At 42.7% G+C, this 23,326-nt stretch overlaps 1 protein-coding gene across 1 annotated transcript in view; it reads right to left on the bottom strand.

Annotated features, from left to right (window-relative positions):
* The window catches only part of POLR1E (RNA polymerase I subunit E), a 27,511-nt gene extending 7,106 nt beyond the window's left edge, over positions 1–20,405 (bottom strand). Inside the window, exons 1-10 of the mRNA XM_032778752.2 lie at positions 20,306–20,405; positions 18,476–18,579; positions 15,616–15,692; positions 11,413–11,498; positions 10,559–10,614; positions 8,056–8,200; positions 6,517–6,624; positions 5,794–5,890; positions 3,257–3,390; positions 527–608 (exon numbers count right to left, since the gene is read on the bottom strand). Coding sequence (XP_032634643.1) covers positions 527–608; positions 3,257–3,390; positions 5,794–5,890; positions 6,517–6,624; positions 8,056–8,200; positions 10,559–10,614; positions 11,413–11,498; positions 15,616–15,692; positions 18,476–18,579; positions 20,306–20,369 — 953 coding nt within the window. The 5' untranslated portion in view covers positions 20,370–20,405. The remainder of the gene's footprint in view (positions 1–526; positions 609–3,256; positions 3,391–5,793; positions 5,891–6,516; positions 6,625–8,055; positions 8,201–10,558; positions 10,615–11,412; positions 11,499–15,615; positions 15,693–18,475; positions 18,580–20,305) is intronic.
* Between the last annotated feature and the right edge of the window lie 2,921 nt (positions 20,406–23,326).

The raw sequence follows: 23,326 nt of genomic DNA, 5'->3' as shown, positions 1-23,326 counted from the left end.
TAGGTTGGACATTAGGAAAAACTATTTCACTAGGAGGGTGGTGAAGCACTGAAATGGGTTACCTAGGGAGGTGGCGGAATCTCCTTCCTTAGAGGTTTTTAAGGTCAGGCTTGACAGAGCCCTGGCTGGGATGATTTAGTTGGGATTGGTCCTGCTTTGAGCAGGGGGTTGAACTAGATGACCTCCTGAGGTCCCTTCCAACCCTAATATTCTATGACTCCACTGACTTCAACAGAGCCACTCCTGATTTACACAGGCATAAGGCAGAGGAGAACGAGAGCCAGAGTTTCCACACTATCACCTCCTGAAGTACAGATGATTGCTCAGCATGGTGAGAGCCCCTTCCATTTTCTCCACAGAAAAATCTCTCTACCGAAATCTAGAGGCATTAAGCAGGGAAGATTTAGATTTCTTTATATGGCAGTTGAGAGGATTTCCTGATAACGTGGGGGCACAGTTATGATCCCCTGATCTGAACTTTCCTGTGTCACGAACATCAATTTCAAAACAACAAACTGTTCGCTACCTGCCGTTGTTGTATGTCAGGGCCGTGAAGTTTTTCATGAGTTTGCTGTTAATGACATGTGGACAGTCGGGGCCCAGTGCATCTAAAAGAAAAAACTTTTTGCAATGAAATGATAAACATACATTCTGAACATCATGGGGCTTCATTCAAATTAACACTTAAGAACTATTATAACGCTGTACTGGTTTTATACTGCTCCTCTGACATCTTTCAGGGAACAACTTAAAAATACATAACCAGTATGTTGACAAACTACTGAGAGCGTCTAGGGTAAGATTTTCAAACAGTGTCTAAACGATTGACAATCGTAAACCCCATTTTCAAAAGAGACTTAGGTGCTTACAAGCTTAAATCCCACTGACTTCAGTCAGACTTAGGCTCCTAATGGCCTGTCACTTTTGAAAATGGGACTTAAAGGCTTTTGAAAATTATACCTCTAGAATGCAGGGTGAGCTTCTGTACCGTCTATGGACTGTCATTTTGTTCTTTGTTTGTCCAGAGCCTCGCACAGTGGAGTCCTGGTCCATAATTTGGATTCCTAAGCACTATTTTTTGTTTTCTTAATACTTAATATAATTTAATTTATTAATAATATGATACAATTCCTTCCTTATCTGTGTTTCCATTACTAGAAGGTTATTAAAATTTAAATAGTTTTTCAAAAATTTCGGGATTGTCTATACTTGAAATGCTCCTGCAGCTGTAGCACTTCAGTGTAGACATTACCTGTGCTTACAAAGAGGGTTCTCCCAATGGTATCGTTAATCCACCTCTCCGAGAGGCGGTAGCTACATCGATGGAAGAATTCTTCCATCAACCTCACGCTGTCTACACTACGGGTTAGGTCAGCTAAACTACATCACGCAGGAGTGTGGGGTTTTTCACACCCCTGAGCAACGTAGCTGGGTCGACCTAACTTTTGAGTGTAGACTGGGCCTTAGAATGGTGAGTTTCACTTTTATTTCACACCATTTTGACTTCTGGACTCCCATGCATCAGAATGTCTGGCTTCCCAATACAACAGGGGGATGTTTAAAGAAAGTTTTTTCTATAGAAAGTCTGAAGCTGAGATTTTCAAACCTGCCCAGTGGATTGAGAAGCACAATTTCTGCAGAAGACAATGAGAATTATGCATCCAAATCCCCTTTGAAAATCTACACCTAAATGTTTTGTGGGGAGCATTAAACAACTGTCATTACTGCACCTTTAAAAGATTGTTTTGGATGCAGAGTTCAAAAGAGCTTGTTAGTTGGAAGCAGCGGAGCTGAAGTTGGCTGGAGACTGAACGTACAAATAAAATAAGGCTGGATAAACTTGTAAATAAGGGATACCCCCCGTTCTGCAAGCTCTCGTCAAGTGTCTCATGATATTTGGCATTTTTCTTCAATCTCCAGCTGCTGGAATCTTCATATTTCCACATGATTATTGATTATTTGCATTACGGTATCGGCCTGAAGGCCCGCTCAAGGACCAGGATTACTCCACTGAGCTGTACAAACAGAACCAAAGGATAGTCCCTGTCCCAAAGGGCTTCGATAGAGGCTGCCATGTGTTATTTCATGTAACAACTCAGACATGCTAGAGTTGAAGAAAGAAATCACTTTGTTCCTGGAAAGAAAAACTGCTTTTTCCTTTACTGTGTTTATCGGTCAAACAAACAAACCTGCAAAGACCTTGCTGATAACACCATGAGAAAAAGCAACATATGAAAGACTATTTGGTTCAATGGCCACGTCCCAATGGACTTCCCAGTAATCTGCTCAACATGCAGAGGATTGGAAAATGGTATGATAGCAGAAGGCTGCAATAACTCATTATTAGAGCTGGCTGGGTACTGGATTTTTTGCTTGCTGGGAAATTCATGATTTCTAAATTGCTTCTGTCCAGAAACAAAAAGAAATAAAAAAATTTCAAAATTTCCTACAACAAATTTCCAATAAAAATTGTTTCAGGTTGAAACTTTTAGTTTGGCTAAAATCCGAAAAAATCAAAATGTCCTGTTTTGAAAAATATATTGGAATTTATTGGAATCTTGTTCCAGTCCTCCCCCACAAATTTCATGGAAAGAGACATGCTTCCACAAAACTGTTTCACTTTTGATGAACCGGCGTTTTCTGATGGAAATATATTCAGTTGGAGCATTTCTGACAGGAGTTACTCTGGTCTTCGCAATACCCTGATTTAAAACGGCAAAGTCACTGATGAATTAAAACGGCAAGTTTACAATCTTGAATTATTGGGGTTTTTATAACTTCAAGAAAACGTACATTTTACTGATAAGAAAATGCCATTTCTACTTCTAAATGGAAGATCATTTGTGACTCCAACGTATTGATTTGTTCTGCACTCTGTTCACTGTTGAGGCATTAACTGCACATGTTTCACTACTTGCCCCCTCCCCCCATGCAGATACAGTATCAGGCTCTGTAGGAAAAAGAGGGGCTTCATTTTTCGTCAGTATTTTTAGATTGAGATTTTCATAGCATTCCAAAGGGCTCTGGATGCTGAACGTGTGCCTGACTTCCTTAGACTGCTTTCAAAATTTTAAACTTGGCCCAAAAGTGTACTTGGGGATCAAACTGTTATGGCCGTCTGTTAGCGCTCATCTGTCATCTTCGTGGAATTTTTTGTTCTTTTTCTGGATTTAAAGACTCCATTAGCTACAATACAAACCCCAGTCCACAGCTGAAAGGTATGTAGGACACAGAGATACTCCTGGCATTAACTTACGTTTCTTCTTAATCACTTTCTGGAAACTGAACTTGATGAGGGCATCCAGAAACCACAGACACCGCGCCTTATGGTCCGCTCTGTCCTCACTTAGAGGCATGGACTTCAGTTCTTCTAGAACGAAGGAGCAATGGCTAAAAGGAAGAGAGGGAACATCCCTTAGAGCAAAGGGCATAAAGAAATGGGGTTTGGGGTACAGCACACTAGGACAGGGGATGCCCGAGTGTAAGGAATACACAGACAAGGCCAATTCCGCAGGTAGTTTAAATTTACAGAGCTCCACTAACTTTGACATGGCAAAGACAATTTATGCCAGCAGAGAATCTGGCCTCGTGTGTATTCCTTTGTTAGAGCATCCACTAACCTATTGTGCTTTACCCAGAACCTTTAAATGCACTAATGCTTAATGATGAAAGGCAGGAGTAGTATTCTCAGACCAGACAGGAGAGAGTCACGAGAAGGACACTTCCACCCAGGGAAGATATTGCTCTGAAAAGGAATGCAGATGATAGCTGTCCAGCCTGTGAGCCTGTCTACTCTAACCTCAAACCTCACCAGGGCACAACAGTCTGCATTCATCTGTGGTCTACGCAGCTGCTCAGGCCTTTCATCTCCTCTTTATGGTTGCCCCTTGCCTAGACTCTCCAAACTTCAACGTGTTCCCTGTTCAGCAGCTTGTCTAGAACAGTGCCCAGAATGATGACAGGTTTCAGAGGGGCAGCCGTGTCAGTCTGTATCAGCAAAAACAAGGAGCCCTTGTGGCACCTTAGGGACTAACAAATTTATTTGGGCGTAAGCTTTTGTGGGCTATAACTCACTTCATCAGATGCTTGAAGTGAAAAATACAGTAGGCAGAATATATATACACAGCACATGAAAAGATGGGAGTTGCCTACCAAGTGAGGGGTCAGTTCTAACAAGACAATTCAATTAAAGTGGAAGTGAGCTATTATCAATAGGAGGGAAAAAATCACTTTTGTTTTTGAAGTTTTTTTGTTGAAGAATTGCCACTTTTAGGTCTGTTATTGAGTGTTCAGAGAGGTTGACATGTTCTCCGATTGGTTTTTGAATGTTATAATTCTTGACGTCTGATTTGTGTCCATTTATTCTTTTGTGTAGAGACTGGCCGGGTTGGCCAATGTACCTGGCAGAGGGGCATTGCTGGCACATGATAGTATATACCCCATGCTAATTTCCCCCTACTACTACTCACACCTTCTTGTCAACTGTTTGAAATGGCCCACCCTGATTACCACTACAAAAATGATTTTTCCTCCTGTTGATAATAGCCCACTTCCACATTAATTGAATTATCTCATTAGAACTGACCCCCCACTTGATAGGCAACTCCCATCTTTTCATGTACTGTGTATATATATTCTGCCTACTGTATTTTCCACTCCATGCATCTCATGAAGTGGGTTCTAGCCCACGAAAGCTTATGCCCAAATAAATGTGTTAGTCTCTAAGGTGCCACAAGGACTCCTCGTTTTTAATGCCCAGAATGGGGCCATCTGCCCCCATGCTCAGAATCACCGTTTGCTTCCTGTTTGTTTTAATATCCTGGCTAGTCTTCAAACCCTGGGATTTCCCACCCAGCTCCCTCCTCTGGCCCCCAGCATTGTTCACATTTACCTATCCAACCTCATCTCTTCCTATTTGCTAGCCAGTTCCTTACACTTCTCTTATTCCCATTCCCCCAAACAGTAGCCATCCTGGCTGCACCTACACAAGCAGGCAGACACTCTGCCTTTGGCTTTGGGCTGTTTCCTAGACGCCCCAGCTCTCACTGTTATAAACTCTGCACACACAGATCCACGCCCCGAGTCATCCCTCAGCCTGCTTCCTAGATTGCAGCTCCTCCCACTGGGGCAGAGTTCACAGATCAGTTCAGGTTATATCCTACCTTGTGATAAAGAGCGTCGGAACCACAACTTTGAAGTCAGTATTAAGGGGCTGTTATTACATCAGGGAACATGTTATTTTAAGAAAGAAATGAGCCTTTTTGGAACAAACATAAACCTACCAGCCACAGTAGAAAATGGTCATAAGAACATAAGAATGGCCATCTCGCTCAGAATCCTGTTGGCCGATAGCAGCCAGTGCCAGATGCTTCAGAGGGAGCGAACAGAGCAGGGCAATTTATCGAGTGATTCTTCCTCTTTCGGTCCTGCTTCTGGCAGCCAAAGGCTTAGGTTGCATCTTTGACTATTTTGGACAATAGACACTGATGGAGCTATCCTCCATGAATGGTAAATATCTAATTCTTCCATCTCGTGATCTGGTTCCAATTGGCTAACAGGGTTTTGAAACAGCACTGAGCTTATGCATCTGCTGATTCCTGTTAGAATTCCTGGTCCATCAGAATTCTAATGAAATCTGTCTTGAAAATCCAGCAGGGATACACAGCTTCCTACGGGTCAACTAAGTTCTACAGGTGTTTTCCTTCATGCTAGGAGCTACTCGTTTTTCCAACTTTTCATTACAAGGAACTGACCACTCTATTTGCCCCATCAATAAGCCTAGAACATCCTTACCTTTTCTCTTCTGTCTTCTTAAGGATCTCCTCAGGAGTAATGCTAATGAAAGCTGCAGCTGGAGTCTCCAGCGCTTCATATTCAGCAGGGGAGAGGACTGGAGAGGTTTTAAGAAATAATAAAGAACATTTTGCTCATTCAGTTGAGGCTCTAGAAGCCCTTAACGACCATTATGGGTCACCACAGCCCTGTACAGTAGGCAAGTCATGTAGATTTACATTAACAAAGGGCTCACTTCATCCATTGTGCGACTGCTCACAGCAAGAACCACCACTAATATTTGACAGCAGCAACTAACGCTGCACGGGGAGACGAACTGTAGGAAGGCACACCAATTACAGGGACTGGAAGCCAGCCAGGATTAATGTCCCTGCAGGTTTTGATTCCATGATGAAGCATCTCTCCTGGTACAGGGTCAACAGTCCAAATTCTACCCTTTGCTTCCCCATAATACACTTACAGTTGACATCTACGTCACATTCGCACAGGGGAACGCACAAAATCATCTCTTCTGGGAGAAGCCGCTCAAAAGGCTGGAGTGTGACTTATAGGCCCAAAGCCCTTAGACGCACTCTCAAATCCTCTCTACCCAGCGTTTTGTTCAGGAACAGAAATTACTTCTCTCAAATGACACACAACTCTACTGCTCACTCGAGTCTGAACCTTTCCTTTAACTCCGTATTTTCAGCTGGGTAAAGCAGTGCTTTGCCCCATAAAGGATACTGTCCTCAAACCTGTAGACGTTCTCTGGTTTGTCAGCATCTTCCTGGCAGGGAGGTAGGAAGAGGGAGACATCTTGCAAATCATCCTGAGCAGCGTCACTTACTAAAGCTTTCAAAGCAAGCAGGAGAGGAGAGAGTGCTTGAGCCAATGTGAACGTGAATGGAGCCACAAAGCGAACGCTTGTGTTTAGTGTCAGTCTATGCCAAGGGAATTCTTGGTTAAAAAATCGTAACTCTTCTGGCTAGAGTTTTAAAGCTCCAAATGTGGGGGGGATCCTGGAAGCTTTTGAAATGACTAATAGATCAAACTCACGACAATGATTCTGCAAATTTCTATTGTTTTCCCCACTCCAAGTAGAGTTAGCTATGGTACGCAGAGCATCGTGTGTGTGCAGAACATAGTGCATTCTCCTATGGGGAGCTCTTTGGGATCATAGAAACGGAGGCCTGGAACTGACCTCAGGCCGTCACCTACTCCATGTCCCACACTGAGGCAGGAATAAGTACACCAGACCATCTGACAGGTGTATGTAACCTCCAAGTGACAGAGGGATGGGGACCATCTTTTTATTGTCCATTTGTACACCACCATGCAATACTGAAATAATATTACTATTAATAAAGAGCCTAATTCACCATTGTGGTTCTCCACAGTTTTATGCCACTGTCATCGCTTCATTGCTCGCAACTCTGGGGACTTGCAAAACCCCATCTGGAGCATGAAAGCACATGGTGACACCATGCTGTGGATCTGGAGCAAGAGCAGCCTTCACTTCTGCCGCACGTCTGATCCAAAACCTAGACCCGCAGGACTGACAGGGTGACTTAGCTTGTCGGTTTTAAAGCTCTGGGGTCAGCTGGTACTTTATGCCGGCCTGATGTGGTATCGTTCTTTAAAGGATAAAGTGTGACAGGTTCTGTAGACTAACATTCTACGCAAACAGCTCACAGAACTGATGAGAATAATAACTTTCCAGGACCCTCTGCTACCAGAGAGTTGAGATGGCCGAGGAAAAGAATGTATGATTCACCAATTTATAAGTAGCGTGATCAGAACTAGAAGATTTGATATCAGCATGCTTGTAGCAGGGAGGGCTGCACGACCCTCTCTCAGAATGGTACACCTCTACCCTGATATAACGCGACCCGATGTAACACGAATTCGGATATAACGCGGTAAAGCAGTGCTCCGGAGGGGCAGGGTTGCGCATTCCAGTGGATTAAAGCAAGTTCGATATAATGCGGTTTTACCTATAACGTGGTAAGATTTTTTGGCTCCCAAGGACAGCGTTATATCAAGGTAGAGGGGTAATTTGTTAGTTTGCAGCTGCTCAAAATTCTCCAATGCCACTACTAGAGAGTTCACCACTCTGCTTTATTTAACACTCCAGGCAAATCCGCCTCTCCCTCCCCTAATCCTTGAGGTGAAGGAATCCCCTGAATACTTTAGAGGAGGGAACAGACACAATGAATTAGCAAGTCTCCAAAAACCCAATGGGAAGGCTTGCTGCTGCTCTTCTGCATCACTCTTGTTACTTACCAGCAACACCTTTTGTCTCTATGATGTTTTCCGCTGCTTTTGTCACAGCCACATTTAAAGTCTCACTGCCAACTTGGTGCATCCTTCGAGAGTTCAGGGCTCGCTTCTGCTTGTTGGTGCCAAAGGCTTCAATACACGAATCCATCTGCACAAGAAACCGATCCAATTACTGCCCCTAGATACAGAGGTATGTTCCCTTTGGAAGGCGTTGGAGGGAAGCAGGATATAATGCACCCTAAATAGGAAGGGCTGCTATTGGACTACCTTTCAAAGGAAAGGAAATATATTTCATAGACCTGTAGGACCAAATTCCCTGCCCAGTTACAGGGGTGCTCCTCTACTGGTGTTAACCAGTATGAATGAAAGGAAAACTCAGCTTTTAAATTACGGTCCAGTCCAAGGCAGAGATTGCTTTTGCTATTTTTTTTCAAAAAGCCAACAAGTATAGAATGAATGAGTCACTAAAAACGAAAAGAGGGGATGCACAGTTTTCAGTATGGCAGAATGCAGCCCCCACAATGACCAAGTGCTAGTGAATCTGGACAATAAGCTGCAAACTAAGACCATGAACCCGCAAATGGATCTACATGGGCAAATCTCTGAATGTGTTCTGGTTTCAGACCCCATGCTGACAGTGGTGTCCGCCTGCCTGGATCTGACCACAGGATCATGACCTAATGCCCATATGTAAGTGGGCCATCACTGAATGGAACATTAGACAAGATCATAGACAGAGATTCTATTTGATGTACAGTAACTAAAAACAGAGGGTTGGGAAAGCTAGAACTCCCTTTTTAAAAATTGTAAATTTCACTTTTGCTTTGAGTGTCCAAAAGGGTTATCAGGTTATAGCTACAAAGCAGTTACAATAGAGTTACACTGGAACAAAAATGCATTTCCTCCCTCTCCTACATAGTGATTAAGGCCCTGATTCTGCAAAGACTTATGCACGTGCTTAACTTTACACATTGGAAATAGTCGTCCTGTCTTCCATGAGACCACCCACCATGCATAAAATGAAGGACATGTGTAAGTCACCGCTGACCTGCTGTCTGTCTACATTTAAGGGTTAGAATAATAGAACTACAGGGCTGGAAGAGACCTCAGTAAGTCATCAACTCCAGCTCCCAAATGCTGAGGCAGGACCACGTAAACCTAGACCATCCCTGGCAGGTGTTTGTCCAACCTGTTCTTAAAACCCTCCATTGCTGGGGATTCCACAACCTCCCTTGGAAGCCTGTTCCAGAGCTGACTGCCCTTAGAGTTAGAAAGTTTTTCCTGCTACCTAACCTACAATTCCCTTGCTGCAGATTATTTTCTTGTTCTACCTACAGTGGACATGGAGAACAACTGATCGCAGTCCTCTTTGTAACAGCCCTTCCTATATTTGAAGATTGTTATCAGGGTCCCCCTCAGTCTTCTTTTCTTAAGAACAAACGTGTTTTTAATCTTTCCTAAAAGTCAGGTTTCTAAATCTTTTATCATATTTGTTGCTGTCCTCTGAACTCTCCTCAATTTGTCCACATTTTTCCTAAAGCATGCTCCCCCCCCCAACCCCGAACCGGACACAATACTCCAGCTGAGGCCTCACCAGTGCCAAGCAGAGCAGGACAATTACGTCCTGAGTCTTACATCTTACATCTAACACTCCTTATACATCCCAGAGTAATAGTCTTTTTTGCAACTGCATCACACTGATGACTCATTCATTTTGCGATCTGTTATAGCCCCCAGATCCTTTTCAGCAGTACTACCCCCTCACCACTTATTCCCCATTTTGTAGTTGTGCATTTGCTTTTATCTTCCTAAGTGAAGTACTTTGCACTTATTTCTATTTAATGTCATGTTGTTGAATTCTGACCAATTCTCCAATTTGTCAAAGTCCTTTTGAAATCTAATCCTGTCCTCCAAAGTTCTTGCAACGCCCCCCCGTCTCCCTTTTGGTGTCATCCACAGATTGTATAAGCATATTACTCACTCCATTATCCAAGTCATTAATGACAATATTGAACAATACTGGATCCAAGAATAAACCAGGTGGGAGCCCACCTGATACACCCTCCCAGTCTGACAGCGAACCATTGATAACTTCTCACTGAATATGATTTTTCAACCAGTTATGTACCGACCCCCAATAGCAATTTCATCTATTCCTCATTTCCCTTGTTTGCTTATAAGAATGTCATCTGGTCTGTGCCAAAACCCTTACTAAAAACCAAGATCTATCATGTCTGCGGCTTCCCTCGCCAGGCCACTAACCCTGTCAAAGAACAATTAACATTAAACTTGTTCTTTGTGAACATGCTCTAGGTAAACTTAAAATAAATCAGTGACTACAGCCCAGCATTTTGGTAGCCATTATTCTGTTTAATGTTTAGCAAGTTCATAGAACCACCACCAATGCTACAATAACCCATTAATTGCTAAAGTGAACAAATCATTTCTAGACTAGTATCGTTTACTGAGGATAGCCCAGTGATTGTTAGAAAAAAATGAAACTTACCTTCTCTCTGTAGGATTTATTTTGATAATCTGATGGGTCGTCATCTATTACATCATCTACAAAAAGAACAAAAATGTGTCCACTTAGGTATGACTGTGCTACTGCAGTCCATAATACGTGTGTCTTCATTCACCCTGTGCCAGAACCTGGCATGCAAGTTCTCAAGCTCTCATGCTTGATACTTGAGAATTTAAAAAAGGATAAAGTGAAATGCTAGACAGCATTTCAGAGAGAGACTGGGCGGTCGTGTTACTACAAAGGGCATTAATACTTTGGTTTGATACATCACAAAAGGGGTGTCCTGGATTATACCAATATCAGCATCACCTAGTGCACCAAGGAAACGTTTCATTGAGGATACTGAATATTTCCCTCTAAGCTTGTGGCAATAAAAGCAGCCCTGCTGAAGAACTGTGCTGTCCGGGGATTATTTGATTTCCCAGAAAGCGGCGATTCAGTCTCCAGGCCTGTTTAGTTCTAGCCTTCTCCTAAGCAGAAGACACAAAAGACAATGAAACCAAAACACGACCTGAAACCGTTGATTGGGATTAAGTTCAATGTTTTCACCTTCCACCCTGATTTACTCTAACTTCCCCCCGCCCCTTTCTTCCTAAACATCACCTCTCAGCGTGCAATGTGGAAAGCAGTAAAAAGGAGAGTTGTAGCTAGCTCCTTAAAGCACTGGAAAAAAGTGTATTTTGGGGGCATTGTCCAATCATCTTGCGCTCTTTCACTCGGGGATCAATAAGAATATCCATGACGTTGGACTGATGGAAACAGGAGCCAAACTATAGACAGCAGACTGAGAACAGATGTACTGTGATGTTGGTGGGAGAGTTCAGACTTCTACTTACCTGACAACAACGGCTGCATGTTGAATAATTCAGCATTATAGACCTCCATTTGTCCAGTGTCCTTGTCTAACACACCAACAAAGTACCTACGGAGAGCACAGCAAGGAATGATTAACCAGAGATGATGGTAAGTGAAATACGTTCACAATATTATATGGCATGGTGCTCTTCATGTCCCTCCTCCTCCCTCCCTGCCCCAGCAGGGACCAATTTTTTCCAATAACAACAACTAGAATTTCACAGTAAAATGAATTCCATAAAAGTCACATAGGAGGCCTGATTTTTAACCCTGGAGTCTCAAATTAAGGCATCTAAATTAGCCCCCAGGCACACAAAACAGGTGTTGAGACGCTTAAGTGTCATCTTCTATTTTCTTTCTTGTTTCTGTTCCTCTTCTAAGGACCTCTTCTATGCAGGATCTCATTAGGTGCGGTGTCTGGTTTCAGAAGCTTAAGAATTAAGTTTTTCTAGGGCTGCCTGGGCTCAGGATCAGTACTATCTGGAATTCAAAGGCTATGGATATTTCAAACCCTGACTTGGTTCTCAGGCAAATAACTGTTTGCTGTAATTTGTTGGTTCTTTTCAAAGCTCAGATTCCATGTGACCGTTTTCTGATTATTAACGGCCCCTGGAACCTATGGTTTGGGCTACACTTAAAACTAACAACAGATTAGCTGCGTTGGTCAGAGGTGTGAAAAAAAATCACACCCCCAGCCAACATACCTATGATGACCAAACCCACAGTGTAGACGCAGCTATGCCAACAGAAGAGTGCTTCTGTTTGGGGAAGCAGTGTTCCTACATTGAAAGAAAGACTACTTCTGTTGATGTAACCTGTGTCTGTGCTAGGAGGCTATGCCAGCACAGACATGTCTACACTAAAGCCTAAGTGTGACAGCTTCCCAGAAACTGACTCTACTTTCTCCGCTACTGAGAAAACAGATATTTTTGCAGGACCAAAACAGTTAATTTTAAAGGGATCGAGCCCTCCCTTTCTTTCCAGCCAGCAATACAGAGGGAGAAGACGGGTGTTTAACATTGCTGCTGCCAGACCTGCATGGCTTGAGAAAACGTGTGTTTCTTCCATATTCAGCATAACTCTGTGGAGCAGGCTGGATATTTCTCTCATCCACCGGACAGCTGAGGATATTCTTTTTGCGTTGCGTTTGGCAAGGTTTTCAGCCGTCTGGTGCTGGGTCCACCCCTCTCTCTACCATTTTTAAAACTGGAACTGACCTGGTGAGGACCAAGTATGGCTACACTATTACACCAGACATTCAGGTGTCCTGAGCTGAGGGAGGGATTCTCGTTACTGCCTTGTCTATTTCACGGGAGGAGTTCAACTAAAGGCGTAATTTCAAACTGATGTAGTTCAACAGTGCATCATCGAGCTAAGCAGAATCGACACAAGCCAGCTTCAAACTGAATTCAGTGTCTCCACAGGGTTTAGACAGGGACTAAGAGCAAAAATACAAGTCTAGTAGCTAATAAAACTTGGGAGGTCACTTCAGGAACAAGTATGGGTGAGTAGCTGCTAGAAGCTTTATGGAGGCCACGCCTTGTCTTCGGGTTGTGGAGAACGGCAACCCCATTGGTGGCTCCTTCAAGTAGACAAAAAGAATGAGTCCCACATTCAACTAAACTGAATGGAGAGGAAAGAAATTTTTTTTTTTTTTAAAAAAAGGATGGGGTCTGAAGCCTCTAAACAAAGAAAAACCCTCAGAAAGAAAAAGAGCACTCTACTCAGACTAGCCAGGTGTCCTCACCTAGGTGCAGTGACCTTCACACCTAAGGAAGCTACGTTTCCACCCCTCCAGCTTCAAGAACTGGCCTCACATTAGCCAGGCACATGTCTAGGACTCACAGCAGCTGTTCCAAGGATTGATTACATCATTCAAACGGTCTCTTAATCATGCCCAACGTTATGAGTGTTCCTACAAGATGGAGTCCTACGTTGGTATAAAATTGCATATCATTGATATTTGTAGCATAGATGTTCATTAGACTAATTGGATCTCAATTTAATTCTCCAGACACAAGCATAAAACCGCCCCTAGAGTCTTGTTGCAATGACTGTATTATAAATTAAGTTCTGTCAAAATTAAAGTCACAGCTCTCCTCATTTCATTTGAGACAGAGGAGAACAAAAAATACATGACCAGCATGTAATCAATCTCTTTCACCTTTTAGACGATTTTAGTCCTGCATTTCCTGCTACAGCCACTCTTGGACGGCTTAACAAAGTGGCGAGTAGCAGAAAGGGACTTGATTTTAATCAGATCATTTAAAACCCAAGCACATCAAGAGCCTCAAGTTTAGAAGTACCGTCCCCCTGCTACACTCTCACATGATCCAGACCAAACACTGAGCTAATCTGTTCTCTTCCCACTCACATTGCCCATCAATATTTCAGTTGTTAGGAGGCACAGAATCAGCAAATGTACGTCAATGCAGCTGTTAGCAGTACAGATCTGACTAGGACTCAGACTTGACAGAGATTTCTGAAGTTCGCCTTTTTCACCCTCCATTTGTATATATTAAATTTAAGAGACACATCAAGTCAAGTTTGACCCCAAAATGCAGGCTGTCTATTAAAACAAACTTCTCTCTAAATCTAAGACAAAACTAGCTGCAAAGTTCAAGTTGTGAGCACCACAGGCAAATGTTTTTAGCTGCATCTGCCTGAAAAAAATCAGTTTAGTTGGAGGAACAGAAATCCAGTTCTAGTCTTCTGCACATTCCACATCTAAGGCAGGATTTTCACAGCCGCCTTAGGGATCTGGACAGCCAATTACCAACTGATTTCAATAGGATTCCTCACAGATAAGCATATGAGTACGTTTTTGCAGGATCGGGGCCTTACATGATTTTATTATTCAGTTCCTATGGAAACAAACCTGGTTGTACTGTTAGGACTACTGCCTGAAGTCATGTAAAAGCCTGTTTTGTTCTTTTTCTCTCACTATTTATATACACAACAAAACCTAAATTTAGGCTCAAATTTGACCCGACAGTGTCTCTTAGGGATGCTCCTCCTTCTGACTGCACACACATTAAACTTCCCTTGATATTAATGGGAATGTCAGTGTGCCTCAAGGGAAGAACAGATACCCTTAACGGATTCAACAGGAAATGATTATTTGCAGTTGACTTTTCCTGGATCCACTAATTCCAAAGGTTTCTATCAAAACCAGAAGTTCCCTTACATACAGTTCCTAGATCAAGCAAGACTTGATAAAACAACATTATTATTACTAACATTGGCCTGGATGCTCCAGCATCTGTTATCTTTTTCTCATTCTTCCCAATGAAAATACCATCACGTCATGTGTGTTTCCCTTTATGGTGTACGGCAGTGGTTCTCAACCAGGGGTAAGCGTACCCCTGCGGATACACAGAGGTCTTCCAAGGGGTACGTCAATTTGTCTAGATATTTGCCTAGTTTTACAACAGACACATAAAGTCAGTACATACTAACATTTCATACAGACAGTAACTTGTTCATATTGCTCTATATACCATACACTGAAATGTAAGTACAACATTTATATTCCAATTGATTTATTTATAATTATATGGTAAAAATGAGACAGTCATCCATTTTTCAGTGATACTGTGCTGGGACATTTTTGCATTTTTATGTCCGATTTTGTAAGCAAGTCATTTAAGTGAATGAAACCTGGGGGTATGCAAGACAAATCAGACTCCTGAAAGGTGTACAGAAGTCTAGAAAGGTTGAGAACCACCCGTGTATGGAACAGTCAAATAGATCATCAAGCTGCTGACCTGCAACTGCTCAGTGATCATGCAAGACCAAGGAATCCTCTGCATAGATCATATACAGATTCTGCCAAATTTAAAGGGTGGGTTATTAAACTGGATTCTGCAACATCAGTGTCTCTCCTCAGTGATTTTACTTACCGTTTGTTTGTTTTTTAACCCAAATCTTCTTAACCTGATGTACACATAGACTGCATGGCCAGATTTTTCAGAAGCACTCAGCACCTCTCATTGAGAGCAATGGGAGCTGCGAGGTGCTGAACTCTTGAAAATCTGACCCTCTTTCTTTCCGATCCTCAGCAGAAGCTGAGTTCATCTGAAAATCTGCCCCCGCATTTATAAACAGCACAAATGAAAAGGCTAAGAGAAGAATCAGGTAAACAGAACAACTGCTTTCCCTCCTCCTTTGCACATACCCCATACCTGCATAGGGAGTTACATTTCAGGACACCTGAGCCGAAGTTTTTTCCCACATAAGAAAGCCTGTCTGTCTCCGTAGTCTAAAATACAAAGAAAAGTAACTTTAGCGAGGGGGTACTTGTGACACAAATTCTCCACCATGCACTGAACTTTCTAACTGAGCTATTAAGTCCTTTTTTCCTGGGTATCAGATACCAGTTCTCCAAACAAAAGACGTTTTTAACTTGTCTTATTTTAGGGAAATTTTCTCATCAATTCTACTAAAAACAACACACCAATATTTCCCAAAGAGAGTCTGAAAAGAAACAACATTTCTTACCACTGAAAGAGCCCAACCTCCACATTCACCTAAAGGAAGGTAAGACCACTTTACATGGAAGTTATTGCCTTCATAGTTCTAACAGTATTTGTGGTTAACTTCTGAGCATTCTTAGCACTGTTGTGAACTCTGGAATTTAAAAACACAGCTAGAATGTCTTGTCCGCAATAGTTAAACCTAAATGTGATGGTTTGTGATAGAAATGCTGTAACTAGTTAGGGCTAAAAATGTATAAGAAATTAACCATCTTTGCTATTTAAATTTAAGGTGTTATTTCAGATGCTTTAGTTAAAGTTACATCCAGCCTTCCATTGTAAGTTGCTCATAACTGCCTGAAAATTAATTCTCTTCCTGGATAGAAAACTGCTGTGCTTTGTCTCAGCTCCAAGGTTATTCCTGGGGCAGTGGTGGCATGAGTAAAATTAATTCAGCGATTTTTCAAAATGTAATTTTAATACACACGAGCACACACTATCACTATACACACATGCTTTTGAAAACCTGGACTTGTTTATGTGCCCTTGGACTCAAAAATAGCTGAATTTTAAAACTTCATTGCATCGTCAGTTTCCGTCCCCAGTCCCAAAAGCTAAGTGAGATTCAGCCACTCTGGAGAGTTTACAGGATTAGGGCCTATGTTGAAAAATGATTTAAATAAAGAACATTCGTACATCTGCAGTATAAAATTTCTACCTAGTTTGTGGTTGACCACATGTATACTATTCAGTAGTACTAACTGCGTAACTCCACAATAACTCAGGTAAGGTTTTTCCTTTTCTGGCCTTTGGCTTGTTTCTCTTTCCACTAAAGCCAACACAAGCAAAACTTTCACACCAGAGAATTCAGTCAGAACAAAAACTACAGCAATGCAAATGTTAAGGTTAGAAATGTAAACATGAAAGAAATCAGAAAATGCAACATGGTTTTTGCAGTCATCTTAGCCTGCCTACTCTGCAGCTACTAGCTTTACATTTTTATTAGGTATGCTGTTAACCATATAGCATAATGTATACAGTATGTGTAACACGGGAAAGTCAATAGTACTTTCAGAATCCATGACTTTCTGTATTTAATTCGGTAACCTTACCTATATTACTGCACTGGTATTTTGCATTTAACATATGAGCCAGAACAATTCAAACTTCAGGTGCACTGCATTACTGAACCCTGTTACCATCCCTTTATATAATTGGTTTTAATTCACTTGAAGTACATTGTTTGGTAAGCTATATGGTGCTAGGTTCATTCTGTCTGATCATGAATTGCTTTGACAAAACAAAATCATATCTGTTAACACACTAATACTCCGTACTACTTCTTAAGGTTACACTGACATCTTGTGGTTTTGTAGACTAAAGACTCCAGAATACACACTTAGAAAATTGAGGAGCTCCAGGTATCAGTGCACAGACTATTCCTCATATTAACATGGCACATAGCAAGCTAACGCTCTTCCCCTTTTCCCCACACCATTGTTCCAAGCAGCAGCTTTTTCTCATTTAAACTCCTGCTACCACTTTCCATCACTCCAATCTGATTTCTGCTGCTAAGAACAGTCTCTCAGCCCTGTAAGCTGAAATAAGGGTCTGGACATGTCCAGAATCTCATAAAATACCATCAGATTGAATGGTTTAATTTTGGGGTTTGTGTTTTGTTTTTAATTCACATGGAGGGTTCATTGCCTCTTGAAAGAGAAAGTAGCCACCATCAATTTGAAATCTAGCCAATTTTGTTTCTAAGTTAGTTAAAAACTGTTTCAGTTACTACACCAGCTTAAATCCCTCTCCTAATTTATGATGTTTTACAATCACATTTGTCTTAATGTTTTCCTTTCCACTGCGGGGGGGGGGGTCAGAACACCCACAAAACAATAGCCCAACTAAAGCCCTGCTCCCACCATCAGATCCATGCCAGCGGACCCTACTGGGAACAATGGGGCGCCATGCAGATCCAATTTCAGGACTAGGGCCTATCTCCTTATACAAGAGAACCAGTGAAAATGACTGTCCATGAACAGGATGTCAAATGCACAAACAGAAACCTGATAAAAACAGAGATCTTCCTTCACCCTAGAACCATAGGAATTCACAGACCGGATCAGACCCAAAATTCATCCAGTCCAATATCTGTCTCCAAATGTGGTCAGTTTCATATATTTCCGAGGAAAGTACAAGAACTCCAAAATAGCAAATGAGGGATAATCTGCCTCCACATTACAGCTTATCTTGATGTCTAATTGCTTAAAAGATTTAATAGATATGAACAAAAGATTTGATAATCTTCCAAAATGTGTTATTCACTATAACGCTACATATTTTTTATCCATACAATATCTTTCATTTCTTGTAATCTTAAGTGTTATACTTGTCACACTAGAAGGTTACAAAAATATACAAAAGCGAGACTTTTTATTTCCGTGTCCCTTTACATATTTTTCAATACTTCTTGGCAAAAATCTCCTGATTGACAAAGACAAAAACTTGGTAATAAGCAGGGATCTGATAGTTCACTGCAGAACTCTTGTACAATAACGAACAAACTTACCAAGATTCTTTGGTGTTTCTTTCTGGGGTTAGTAGCATCTTTGCTTTTGTATAAAGTAAAATCCATGTTTTCAGAATTCTGCAGTTTTCCATTTGAGAATTGAACTGGAATAAATTTGCAAGGAGAAAGCATTTGAAACAGTACAGATAATGGTAACTGGTATATTTAAAATAAAAACATTTATAACAATGCCAAGAAAGAGATTGTTTTTAATGAGACTTTTGGGCAGCCTGAGTTATGTCAGAGTTAATTTCAGAATACAAGTGATTTTTTTTTCCAGAATAATTACTCCACTTTGGAAACCACGTAATTATTCTGGAATAAAGTGACTTTTCTTATGGCACAATATCCAAACAGGAAGTGAGTCTGGAATATCCACTGCAGAACAGTTTACTCTGCAGTGGTTATTCCACTCAATATCCGAGTATAGACAGGACCTTATATTGTGCTACGGGTGTAGAGCAAAGAGAGGGTCACTAATGCCCTACACCTGAGACGGCAGTGATTTGTTCTGAGTAAGATGCCACAGAATCTCCCTGGCAAGGCTAGACCAAGGTTTGACACTAAAGAAGGGTATCATCAGACATGATCTGAAACATTCTATTATTTTCCCCCAACTGAGATAAGGGCCCGCTGTCCTAGGAGTTGTACAAACAGTCACAAACAGGCCCTGAAGAGTGCACAATTCCTCCAGAACTGGCAATTTTGAAATCAAGATGGGATGTTTTTTCAAAAAGCTCTGTTCTAGGAACTACTGTGGGGCAGGTCTCTGGCCTGTGCTATACAGGAGGTCAGACTAGAAGATCACAATGGTCCCTTCTGGCCTTGGAATCTATGGATTTAAACAATGTTTTGGATCTACACAGCTCCCTGAATTTAACCTCAGCACGCAGAAACTATTTGTATAATGTTCCATTCAGCTCTGTGTTCACGAATCGAGGTTGACTGCAGACTTCAAAGGGACAACGCACACGCATGCAGTCATTTGCTTTCTTGGAGCAGGGCCGGAATGCAGCCCAGTGAAGGCGATGCAAAAAAACCATACTGTAATAACAAGGCTGGTGTCAAAACACAGCAAAGGAGCCGCTTAGAGACAAGCAGCCTGCCCTCCAGAAAACTGCCTTCTAGCTTTGCCTTGCACTGACTTTAATTTAGGGTTGATTATTTTTAAGAATGTATTTAATAGCTACAATTCTGCATTTTTTTCTTGAAATCCCATAGGTTAATATTTTGTCACGCCTCCAAAAACTGAGTACAGTTGCACAGTGGTGCATGCCAGGCCAGGGTAGCACCTCAGTCCTCACAGACATCAAGTACAGAACAACTCCAGGGTGAGGGCTTCACCCTCCACCCTTGAAGGCAGCAGAGCGATTCCCTTCACGGGCAAGCAGGAGGAAGGAGCAGCCAGCAGAAAGGACTCATCTGACCAAGGTGGGCTCTGCAGCCTGCCTGGGGAAAGCGCCCCCCAGAATTCGCCTCTACAACGCTCAGCGTCGGGAGGACACAGGGGAGATCCAGCAGGCTGGCTGGGAAGGATGAAACACCCCTAAATCCGAGCCAACAAAGGTCCCTGCCCGAGATCAAAACCAGGCACGGGGCAGGCAGACCCCTGCCCACAGCTACACGCCCACCCCGAGCTCAGCGGACCCGTGCAGGGCAGAGAGCGGAGTCCCGACTCTCGGGCTGCTGGGGGCAGCCGGCCCCCGCGCACCGCGTGGCGCAGGAGGGCGCGCAGCCAGCGGCACGGGGCGTGCGCCCGGGGGCGCAGCGGGGCGCAGCTCGGGGGCGAGCGGCCCTTGCTCCGCCCCAGCATCAGGGCGCGACTCTTACCGAGCGGGGCGCTCTGGGCCTCCTGGGGGTCCCCCCGGTAGCACCAGCGGGCGGCTGCGGCCATGGCGCGGCTCCTCGCGGCTGACTAGAGACCGCCTCCCGGCCGCGATCGCCGCCTACAGCCGGTCGGCGCACGGCGCTGGACACGCCCCCAGTGCAATGGCCCGTCGGGGGGTCTGTGCGCCGGCCCCTGGGCTCTGCGCTGGTCCCACCCTGCCTGGGACTCCCAGCTGCCCTTTGCTCGCTTGCAGCGGGTACTGCGACCCCTCTGGCTGCAAGGAAAGATGGGCCCGGTGCCCTCTCCTTGCTGGGAGCGCCGCTGCATCTTCTGCTGAAAGTGGGGTTTTTTTTAACCTTTTTATGCCTTGCCATGAGTCAATCCTAAGAGGAGAAGAAGAACTGCAAGCAGTGCAGTGGGTATCGTCATTAAATACGGCAGGGCTGGAGCAAGCTTCTGCAGAACTTCCTAGGAATTATGTTGCTTACCACCACATGGCCAATGTAGGGAGAATATTACAATCAGACATAACGCACTGACCGACTAGATTGCTTAGAAATAGACCCGCCACCATCTACTTTCGTTGGTCAATAACACTTCTGCAGGGAGACCGAGTCTGCTGTTTAATTTGTCAGAGTTTTGCCTGGTTTAATAAGAACTTTGGAATGGCTGAACTTTGAGTGTGACCCACAACTTAAAACCGTCCATCTTAAGAAAGAGCTGAGGTGACACTCTCAGGAAGAAAGGCGGAGTGGGGGTGTGAGAGTTTGAGAGAAGGGAGACCCCCTTTCACCAGAGCTCATTTGAACTCTTGTTTCAAAAGCCTCTTTTATCATTGGGGCAGAACCATAGTTTAGTCCAGTCCAGAATATTAGTCCAGTTTTTGCCTTTTTTGCCACCTGTTCTTTAGCAAAACCACATCCGTGTTTGACAACTAATGATTCTTTCTGTTCCCAAATGTACATAACCAGTTGTCAGTTATCCTTAAGCACTCTGCTTCCAGTTGAGGTCTCCTCAAACACATATAACCCCTTTCTCTAGGGGGGATTGTTGGTTTACTAACAACTACCACTTGGCTAAACATTCTTCAAATAACATCTTTGTGGCCAGTCTTTGTGTACATGTTAACTGAAGTATCTGTCCCCCAGACCAGCTTTCTAGACCAACAGTTTTCTGTTATGCCAACAGAAAAAAAGTCTAGACAAAGGATATTAGGTAGAATGTTGATATTAATAAGAGATAAGAGTTGTCTTTGGATATTAATACAAAACAATTATAGTTACCCATATCGGGATATATTATTCCTATCATAGATGTTGATGAGTCTCATTGGCTGCAGGCTGCTGATTCTCTAAGAAGTGACTTAAAACAGTCTGCGTGGAGGGAGGGAAAAGCTGAATGATAGATGGTGCCTGTAGCCATTGTTTCCTCCTGTTCTCACTGCCTGTGTCGGTCTGTCACTTTGGAGCCTATGGCTGAGGTAAGCTTATTTTAGATCACAGAAAAGCAGGACACTGCATTATTTCTGTTTTAAAATAAGCCACACTGTACAAGTACTTGAACTTAAGCTTGCAAAATCCTTTGGGAGCGACCACTGCTTCTCCTGGCCTATATTGCATGATGTCATTTGTGAAATTTCAGGCATCCATAGGAAAACAATGATACAGCACATTGCAATGAGGGATGGAAAGAAGGAAATCCTGCCTGCACTAGAATGTTAATTTTTCTTCCTCTCTCCTGGCTGGTTCATGCAAGAGGATCAAGTCTGCTGCTACCAGCCAATGGAATTATTATTTTTTTCAGTTCAAATGATAAAAGCTCATTGCTTTAGTGCTGAAGTTCGAGATTCAGACCCGGCTGAAGACCCAAATGGAGGAAGGAGAAGAGAGTACTGTTACAAATTGGCATCCAATGTGGTGTGTGATTTTGTAAAGACCTGTCTACAGTAGCAAACTGGTTCATTGCTGACCATGCATCTGTGTCCTAATGGCTGGGAATTAAGGCGATTTTTTGTGTTAGTTCTGTGCAGAGATTTCTAGCAGTCTGGCTTATTTGTATTTTTGTATCTGTTCTTCCCAATGCATGTTTGATTTAAACTTTGGTCTAATGCATTTGTAAACTGCTTTAGTTAAGATGGCTCTAGATGTTGTATTATTTTCTGTATATTAATGAGGGAAGGGAAGCTCATCCTTGTTATTCTCTGCAGCCATTATTGGTGATGGAGGAATGCCTGGTTCTGGGACAATCTGCACTCATTGCTATATTTGCTTTCCACAAGCTACTCCTAGTATAACTTTTTGTGAGTGATGTACTAACAAATACAGTAAATAAAATATTTGGATCCTAATATTTTAATGGTATTGTTAAATTTATTAACCTTAATTTGGGATTGTGCAGATTATATATAGTATAGATTATTAGGGTTGGAAGGGACCTCAAGAGATCATTTAGTCCAGTGGTCCCCAACCTTTTTCATCTGGCAGGTGCCAGATGATGAGCTATGGAGGACTGTGGTGGTGGATGAGCATCCACTGAAATTCTGCTGACAAGTGACAATAGGTGTCACTGCCAATGTGCTGCCTACAAGCAGTGTCATACTGCTGAAACTTGGTGGCATTTTGGCAGTGACACCTCTGGATGATGCAGCTTGTCAGTGGCATTTTGGCTGGTGCTCATGTGCTGGCCAGTATGCAGGCACACTTCAATACCCCGGCAGGCACCACGTTGGGGGACCCTGATTTAGTCCAACCCCCTGCTCAAAGCAGGACCAATCCCCAAATGGCCCCCTCAAGGGCTGAACTCACAACCCTGACTTTAGCAGGCCAATGCTCAAACCACTGAGCTATCCCTCCTCCTGTAGTATGTTTTTATGTTTTATGTTTTATGACTTTTAAACCAAACTTCATACTATTATATTATTTAAGCATTATACTCAGCTGTATAAAACTGTTTTCTTAACATGTGTATTAGATAATTTTAACATTATCTTTAATAAAAATTTTAAATCTGTTCTTATTTGTTTT

The sequence above is a fragment of the Chelonoidis abingdonii genome, chromosome 6 (assembly GCF_003597395.2).
Source record: "Chelonoidis abingdonii isolate Lonesome George chromosome 6, CheloAbing_2.0, whole genome shotgun sequence".
Taxonomy (NCBI): domain Eukaryota; kingdom Metazoa; phylum Chordata; order Testudines; family Testudinidae; genus Chelonoidis; species Chelonoidis abingdonii.
This window is presented reverse-complemented; position numbering and strand designations above follow the sequence as displayed.